Source organism: Squalius cephalus, assembly GCF_949319135.1.
Source record: "Squalius cephalus genome assembly, chromosome: 13".
NCBI lineage: Eukaryota > Metazoa > Chordata > Actinopteri > Cypriniformes > Leuciscidae > Squalius > Squalius cephalus.
The window spans coordinates 35,500,464-35,509,984 of NC_137134.1; the positions used below are offsets into that span (position 1 = coordinate 35,500,464).

The 9,521-nt window shown below is 40.4% G+C and overlaps 1 protein-coding gene across 1 annotated transcript in view; it reads left to right on the forward strand.

Annotated features, from left to right (window-relative positions):
* The window catches only part of fbn2b (fibrillin 2b), a 64,971-nt gene extending 55,489 nt beyond the window's left edge, over window positions 1-9,482 (forward strand). The window contains exons 50-64 of the mRNA XM_079890965.1: window positions 597-659; window positions 755-880; window positions 1,081-1,200; window positions 2,424-2,546; window positions 2,630-2,761; window positions 3,949-4,074; window positions 4,621-4,827; window positions 4,971-5,096; window positions 5,206-5,328; window positions 5,891-6,007; window positions 6,115-6,243; window positions 6,424-6,543; window positions 6,622-6,853; window positions 8,401-8,560; window positions 8,695-9,482. Coding sequence (XP_079747091.1) covers window positions 597-659; window positions 755-880; window positions 1,081-1,200; window positions 2,424-2,546; window positions 2,630-2,761; window positions 3,949-4,074; window positions 4,621-4,827; window positions 4,971-5,096; window positions 5,206-5,328; window positions 5,891-6,007; window positions 6,115-6,243; window positions 6,424-6,543; window positions 6,622-6,853; window positions 8,401-8,560; window positions 8,695-9,069 — 2,279 coding nt within the window. The 3' untranslated portion in view covers window positions 9,070-9,482. The remainder of the gene's footprint in view (window positions 1-596; window positions 660-754; window positions 881-1,080; window positions 1,201-2,423; window positions 2,547-2,629; window positions 2,762-3,948; window positions 4,075-4,620; window positions 4,828-4,970; window positions 5,097-5,205; window positions 5,329-5,890; window positions 6,008-6,114; window positions 6,244-6,423; window positions 6,544-6,621; window positions 6,854-8,400; window positions 8,561-8,694) is intronic.
* Window positions 9,483-9,521: the final 39 nt, after the last annotated feature.

Consider the following 9,521-nt stretch of genomic DNA (forward strand, 5'->3'; position numbering starts at 1 on the left):
CGCTTCAGAGTATACGCTTCAGACTATACACTTTAGAGTATACACTTTAGAGTATACACTTCAGAATATACACTTCAGAATCTACACTACCGAGTATACACTTCAGAGTATACACTTCAGAGTATACACTTCAGAGTATACACTTCAGAGTATACACTTCAGAGTATACACTTCAGAGTATACACTTCAGAGTATACACTTGAGAGTATACACTTGAGAGTATACACTTGAGAGTATACACTTGAGAGTATACACTTGAGAGTATACACTTCAGAGTATACACTTCAGAGTATACACTTTAGAATATGACATACAGTCAAACCTAGACCGAGGGTACGTCACAGTTCAAATCAAAATTTATTCAGACACCTTCAACATTTCTCACAGCTAAGCAAAACAGTGTCTGAATAATTTTTGTTTTTAAATTTCATCATTTCATTTAATAGAAAACATCTGGAAAAAAAGTTTTATAGAATTTGGATTTTAACATTTTAGCATGTCGAACTCTTCCAAGATAAATCTTTCATGTTCTAATAAACATGAGAATATCTTCTGTGTGTGTGTTTGACATGTTTTTGTCCCATTCTCACCCGCAGCTGCGTTTCACACGTTGTGTCCCTACGGTCACGAGGCCGTCCCGAGCTCTGGAGGACGCGAGGGTGAGAAAACCTGCTCAACTTCTGCCAACTAAAGCAACTAAAGCACTTCTCCTTCCACCAGCACTGATGATATAACGTCATCTCTGCCTCCACAGACATGAACGAGTGTGTGGAGAACCCGGGAATCTGCGGAAACGGCCTGTGCATCAACACCGATGGCTCGTTCCGCTGCGAGTGTCCCTTCGGATACAACCTGGACTACACCGGCGTCAACTGCGTGGGTGAGTTCCCCTGCAAACTAATGTCCTAAACACACAAGCATGTTCTCTCTCCTCGATGAAAGCGGGAAGGTTGTAGGTTCAAATCCCATAGTTACAAGAGGATTGTCCACTTCAACTATCAACCAAATAAGTTCTATGTCTTGTGAAGCGCACCTTTGATGATGGTTCTTGGGCTGATGGTTGATTTGTCCTCTCCCCAGACACGGATGAGTGCTCCATCGGAAACCCTTGTGGAAACGGGACATGCTCAAACGTTCCTGGCGGATTTGAGTGTTCCTGTCAGGAGGGATTTGAACCCGGACCCATGATGACCTGTGAAGGTACACTAGATATGAGCTAAAGTGTGTTTCACAATATATTCTCTGAATAAAAACACAATTATGCGGTAGATAGATAGATAGATAGATAGATAGATAGATAGATAGATAGATAGATAGATAGATAGATAGATAGACGATAGATAGATAGATAGATAGATAGATAGATAGATAGATAGAAAGATACACGATAGAGATACACAGATAGATAGATAGATAGATAGATAGATAGATAGATAGATAGATAGATACACGATAGATAGATAGATAGATAGATAGATAGATAGATAGATAGATAGATAGATACACAATAGATAGATAGATACACGATCGATAGATAGATAGATAGATACACGATAGATAGATAGATAGATAGATAGATACATGATAGAGATACACGATAGATAGATAGATAGATAGATAGATAGATAGATAGATAGATAGATACATGATAGAGATACACAGATAGATAGATAGATAGATAGATAGATAGATACAAGATAGATAGATAGATAGATAGATAGATAGATAGACGATAGATAGATAGATAGATAGATAGATAGATAGATAGATAGATAGATAGAAAGATACACGATAGAGATACACAGATAGATAGATAGATAGATAGATAGATAGATAGATAGATAGATACACGATAGATAGATAGATAGATAGATAGATAGATAGATAGATAGATAGATAGATACACGATAGATAGATACACGATCGATAGATAGATAGATAGATACACGATAGATAGATAGATAGATAGATACATGATAGAGATACACGATAGATAGATAGATAGATAGATAGATAGATAGATAGATACATGATAGAGATACACAGATAGATAGATAGATAGATAGATAGATAGATAGATAGACAATAGATAGATAGATAGATACACGATAGATGGATAGAAACACAATAGATAGATAGAAACAATAGATAGATACACGATAGAGATACATAGATAGATAGATAGATAGATACACAATAGATAGATAGATACACGATAGATAGATAGATACACGATAGATAGATAGATAGATAGATAGACAGATAGATACACAATAGATAGATAGATAGATAGATAGATACACAATAGATAAATAGATAGACAGCATAATTGTGAAGATATACTATACAACAACACAACTATATATAGATTATAGATTGCTCTCTGTCAGTATAGCTCACACTGTTGTTCATGTGTGTGTCAGACATCAACGAATGCGCTGTGAACCCGCTCCTCTGCGCCTTCCGCTGCGTCAACACCTTCGGCTCGTACGAGTGCATGTGTCCCACGGGATACGTGCTGCGCGACGACAACCGCATGTGCCGAGGTGAGACCAGACTCCACTCCTGTTCACAGCACGGAAATATTCATATCCATATTCATATTCATACTCATACTCTCTCTCCTCAGACCAGGACGAGTGCGCTGAAGGCCTCGATGACTGCGCGTCCAGAGGCATGGCCTGCAAAAACCAGATCGGCACCTTCATGTGCATCTGTCCACCGGGCATGACCCGTCGTCCTGATGGAGAAGGCTGCATGGGTGAGAAACCAGCGTGCGTGTGTGTGTGTGTGTGTGTGTGTGTGTGTGTGTGTGAGAGAGAGTGTGTCTGACATGCTAAGAGAGGAGCTCTAAAGATAGAATGAGGCCTCTGTGTTTCGGAAAAATATACGATAATTCAAGCGAACACACACTTACGATTTCCACCTAAAACGGGATTTAAAAATACATGTCTACAGACCATATTACAGAAACTTGACACTTGACAACCACCCAGGGCACCTTAGCAACCATTTTGCAACATCTTAGCAACCGCATAGCAACAGCAACATTGTGGTGACGATTTCTGCATGAGCAAACGCTCACATTTATCTTCAGAAAATGTGGTTTGTTTTTATTGGAGTAACAATGAATGTAGTATTATTGTTAATATAATATTTTGTCAAATTATATTTACTAGGGTAAATTTGAATGTGCATTTTAAGAATAATTATATAAAATAATTTGATATTTTATGCAATATTAATAACAAAAATATAATAATAGTAATTCATTTATATAAAAATTAACTAATTTATGATATATGAATATAATAGCAAATACAATATAAATCATATTTTATTTTATATAATAATTATTATTATTACTAAGTAACATTTTGAGCAATATTATGCAACTAAAATCTAGAATATTTTTATTTTATGTTGTCAAAACCATTTCTATATTGTGTGCTTGATAAAATTTAAAAATGTAAGTAATTTAGTCACTTTTATAGAGTAAATGCATATAATCTTCAGAAAATAAATGCAGTAACTATTGTATTTTGTCAAACTATATTTACTAGGGTAAATTTTAAATATACATTTTTTGATAATAACAACAACTACAATTTATATAATAATAATGGAATATTTAATGGAATACTCATATAAAATAAATCACAGTAAATAAAAGAAATATATTATATAAATATTATTATATTTATAAAATTATAATCATCATGATAATTTGTAATATTTTGAGCAATATTATGCAATTAAAATCAATAAAATATTTTTATTTAATGTTATCTAAACAATTTTCCGTATTGCTTGCTTGATATAATTCAAATTTAAAGTAATTTTGTCACTTCTACATAGTTACATAGCCAGCTCTCTTGTTGCATAAGCCTCCTCAGATCACTAGATCATCCTTCTCTCTCTCTCTCTCTCTCTCTCTCCGTCTCTCAGACCTGAACGAGTGTCGCAGTAAGCCTGGGATCTGTAAGAACGGCCGCTGTGTGAACACTGTGGGGAGTTACCGCTGCGAGTGTAACGAGGGCTTCGAGTCGAGCTCCACGGGCACTGAGTGCATTGGTAAGAACAAGCGGCCAATCAGAACGCAGCTGACGGCGACGGCTCACGCGTGTTCACGTGAAACTGAATCACCAGTTTTACATCCATTAGAATCAAATACAGTCAAACCAAGAATTATTCAGATACCAGATATAATTTTTTTTACTAGCTAGTGCAGGACACTATAGTTAATTTATGTAAGTGAGGAGAGCAAAATAAAGTAAACTGTGACATATTATACCCAAAAATTCTTTAGTTTCTTTAGTGAGTTTTTTCTTCTTAACCGCAGACTGAACAAAATGAAGCATTGCTTGGTGATTGGTTGAGCTAAACTGGTATTATCTAATTGTGTAGTTAAATTTAACAGCTGACAGATATTCAACATAATTCATGTGTGAGACAGTCGAACAGAAGGATGGACAAAACCAGTCAAATATCCACTGATTTGATAAGTCTGAGTTCTTGTCATATTTTATTACTGACTGTGAGAAATGTTGAAGGTGTCTGGTTTGACGGTAGCTGATTCCTCCCGTCGTCTAACGGTTCTCGAACTCTTGTTGTCGTCAGATAACAGGAAGGGCTTCTGTTTCACGGAGGTCCTGCAGACGATGTGCCAGCAGTCGTCCACTAACCGAAACACCGTCACCAAGTCTGAGTGCTGCTGTAACGGGGGTCGAGGATGGGGCTCGCTGTGTGAGCTGTGTCCTCTGCCCGGCACCGTTCAGTACAAGAGGATGTGTCCGCTCGGCCCGGGATACACCACTGACGGCAGAGGTCAGAGGTCGCACACACAACACACTACTCTTCTGAGAAACTTCATACAACAGCAATGTGCAAAAGATGTTTAGTAGCCATTCCTTTGGTAGATTTGAAATGTATATGTGGATCTTTTTACCATATTGGATGTGTTTTTGCAGACATCAATGAGTGTGAGGTGATGCCCGACCTGTGTAAGAACGGCCAGTGCATCAACAGTGTCGGCTCCTTCCGCTGCCATTGCAACGTGGGTTACACCAGTGACTTTACTAGCACTTCATGTGTCGGTACGTTGTCCTCGCTCACTGTAACCCATATTAAGCTTGTTTTTTGATGCAATATCAGCTAAATATTGTAATACTTCATGCCTTTTCCCATTGATGCCTTTTAAATTAGATATGGACGAATGCTCTCAGTCGCCCAAACCGTGTAACTTCTTGTGCAAGAACACTGAAGGCAGTTACCTGTGCTCATGTCCCAGAGGATACATCCTACAGCCTGATGGGAAGACCTGCAAAGGTTAGTTTATAATTAATGGGTACCATTCCTACTTGTCGGGATAACATCAGCTTATAAATCTAGTCCTAGTAATAATCCATCCCAATGACAAAACATGTGCTAATATGAAATACAGTCAAAACAAAAATTATTCAGACACCAGATAAAAAAAATTAGATTTTTTTTTTACTAGCGGGTGCAGGACACTATAGTTCATTTATGTAAGTGAGGATAGCAAAATAAAGTAAACTGTGACATATTATACCCAAAAATTCTTCAGACACTTTGATCTGACCATGTTTTGCTTATGTGTTTTTTCTTGGTATGCTAATGCAATCTTTTTACACCACAGACTGAACAAAATGAAGCATTGCTTGGTAATTGGTTGAGCTAAATTGGTAGTATCTAATTGTGTAGTTAAATTTAACAATTCATTTGTGAGACAGTCTAACAGAAGGATAGACAAAACCAACTGATTTGATAAGTTCTTGTCATATTTGAATACCATTTTCTAAACTATAGTGAATTGTGATAATGTGTCTGAATAAGTGAATAATTGACTGTATTACTTATTTTGTCCCAGATTTGGACGAGTGCTCAACCAAGCAACACAACTGTCAGTTCCTATGCGTCAACACGATCGGTGGTTTCACCTGTAAATGCCCCACGGGCTTCACGCAGCACCAGACGGCTTGCATAGGTGAGTGATATGAACTCAAAACCGCCCCGCTAACATGCCTAGCCCAGAGCCTAAATAATTGAGCAGGTCATTTGGAGCTAAAATTGCCCCCATGCTTCATCTCTTAGACAACAACGAATGCGGCAATCAGCCAAACGTGTGCGGTTCCCGCGCCTCCTGCCTGAACACTCCCGGCAGCTTCAACTGCGAGTGTCAGAAAGGCTTCTCTCTGGACGACACTGGACACAACTGTGATGGTTAGTTTCCCATTTTGGGCTCAGATTAAATATTTTTGTGCTTATTGTATTAGCACCAATCTTGCTAATACAATGTTTATTCATGAGATTGACCCTAGAACCAACCCGGATATATTAGAAGCACATGCCAACCTGAGATCAGTTTATGATCTTTGTTGTTGTTTTTTTGGTTTCTTACAGACGTTGATGAATGTGGCGGAAACCACCGGTGCCAACACGGTTGCCAGAACATGCTGGGAGGTTATCGCTGCGGCTGCCCGCAGGGTTACGTTCAACACTACCAATGGAACCAGTGTGTGGGTAAGTCCTTCTGCAACATAAAAGCACAGCAGTTTTTTCATTGCGGATTGCTAACTTCTATGTCTTCCTTCCGCCCAGATGAGAACGAATGTGCCGGGAACCAACTCTGTGGGTCGGCGTCTTGCTATAACACTCTGGGCAGCTATAAGTGCGTGTGCCCATCAGGTTTCGACTTTGAGTCTTCTGCTGGCGGCTGCCAGGATGTTAATGAATGCTCCCAGGGCAATAACCCTTGCAGCTATGGCTGTTCCAACACAGATGGCGGATACTTGTGCGGATGTCCTGGAGGCTTCTACCGAGCAGGACAAGGGTGAGTATTTAGGCTAGTCTAAAGACTGTTCTCATTTGAACATTGCATGTTAAACTCTGGATTATCAGAGTTCATTATGCCAGGAGTGTGCAATCCTGCTCCCGGAGGGACGCTTTTATGCAGTTTCAGTCCAACCTTCACCAGCACACCTGTCTGGACGTTTCTAGCAACCCTACCTTCAGGAGCTAAAGTCTGTAGGAAGGTTCTTATTTAGAAATTGCAAGTTAACTCTGGATTACCAGAGTTTGCCTTAGTGCCAGGAGTGTCCAATCCTGCTCCCGCTTTTATGCAGAGTTTCAGTCCAACCTTCTGCAGCACACATGTCTGGACATTTCTAGTAACCCTAAAAACCATCATTAGTTGGTCCAGGAGCTGAAGTCTATAGGAAGGTTCTTTTTGAACATTGTAAGTTTACTTTATGCCAGAAGTGTCCAATCATGCTCCCGGAGGCATGCTTTTATGCAAAGTTTCAGTCCAACCTTCTCCAGCACACATGTCTGGACTTTTCTAGTAACCCTAAAGACCTTCATTTGCTAGTTCAGGAGCTAAACTCAGGTAATCCAGTTAACTCGCAATGTTCAAATAAGAACCTTCCTACAGAGCTCATTTTATGTCAGAAGTGTCCAATGCTGCTCCCGGAGGGCCGCTTTTATACAGTTTCAGTCCAACCTTCTCCAGCACATGTCTGGACGTTTCTAGTAACCCTAAAGACCTCTATTTGCTAGTTCAGGAGCTAAAGTCTGTAGGAAGGTGGTCTTTCAGGAACAGGATTGGACACTCAAATAGTTTTAACATACACTATGTATGTAACATGTGTATGTAACATACACATACCAAGTATGTTGAGACCTAAACTTTCTTGAGCATTCAGAAACATTGGCAGCTTCCACTTTTCTCAGCATCAGTGATGTCTGGTATTGATCTTTGTAAGGGATTGCTTTGCAATTGACATCCCAAATCATTCCAAACGTGTTAAAGAAGGTTCAGGTCTCGCCTTGGAGTAGGCCAGACCAGACCTGTTAATTAGAAGGGGATGTCTACATACTTTTACAATGCAGTATAGATCCATTTGCTTGCCTGAAAGTGTGAGTTCCTGTAATAAATTCCAACCTTAACCCTTGTCGAGTCTTTAGCCATTGTCCAAGTTTGATGACGCACAGATTGTCGAGCTGTAGTCTATTGTGGAGTCTGCACTAGCATGGTCCTAACATGGGTGCAAGCACCCTTCTGGACCATAAAATGGGATAATCTATGATCTTGTGGTCTCCATAGAGCTATGCAGGTAAAGACAGCATATTAAGTGCGCTATTTGGGGCAAGGAATAAACCAGGGGTGTCGAATCCTGCTCATAGAAAACAACTGTCCAGAAGAGTTTAGCCCCAATTATAAACCTGAGCCAAGGTAATAAAGGTCTTCAGGATGACTACAGAATTCCCCCAAGTATGTTGGGACAAGTTGGAGCTAAACTCTGGACCTCTAGGACCAGGATTGGAAATCACTCAGGCTTAAACGTAATATTAATGCAAGTGTAATGTATCACCTTCTAGGCACTGCATCACAGGAGTGGGCTTCCAGGGTCAGTTCGGCTCAGAGGGAGCGGATGATGAAGAGTCACTCTCACCGGAGGCCTGCTATGAATGCAAGATCAATGGTGACCTGGGAAAGAAAGGCCGTCATAGGCGCAATGCTGGTGATAATGAGCTCAAGGTACTTTTGAGCCCGTGGTTGTGTTGCTAACACTATGGCCACATACACTCTGCTATCGCTTACCTTATCTCTAACTCTAAATGAAGGGTATCAAAGTCTATTAAGAGTTTCAACCTGTTCTATTCTGCCCTCAGGAGACGGTGAGCATGGCCAGCCTGGATGTTCAGACCTCCATCCCCATGAACCTGAGTCTGGCGCACCTACAAAACAAGGAACCACTTCTTGAGTTGCTTCCAGCTCTGGAGCCGCTTGAGCACCGCGTGCGCTACGTCATAACGCACGGAAACCAGGGCGAACACTTCCGTATCCTGGAGCGCCGCGACGGGAAGAGCGTTCTGCGGCTGGGACGGAAACCACCCACTCCAGGTTTGTACCGCCTGGAGATCGCCAGCTTGCGCCTGTTTGGTCCCCGCAAACTTCAGGACCTGGAGGACCAGCATGACAGCGACTACTTGCTGGGCGAGATCGGTGATGCACTGCGCATCAAGCTGCACATCCACCTGCACTGAGACTGACCCTTGACCCCATGCCCTTCACTGCAGGGCGTAAGCTCTGAGAAACTGTGTCCATTTACCGCCATGTTTCGGATTTGTTTTTATTTGCCATCCTTTCATGTCAACGCCCACTGATTCTACCAAGTTTGGTGGAAAATGTACACATACCATCTTAAATTAGCAGGAGTGCGTTAGCACTAGTATTAGCACCCACTTTTACAAGAGAGAGACAATCAGAAATATGACTTTTCACTCACCTCATTATCTCAATGCAAACTGGGGTCAAAGTTTATTCCATTCAGTATTTAGAGTCAAGTATTGTACTGTTAACGATGAAAAAAGAGGTCACACAAAGGACTGTAGCAACTATGGCTATTTTTCAGGTTTAAATGAGAGTTGAGCGTCCAAACGGCTTATGGTTCTCGAAACTGATACTAAACATGTACTTTTAGGTTTCTGGGATTTTC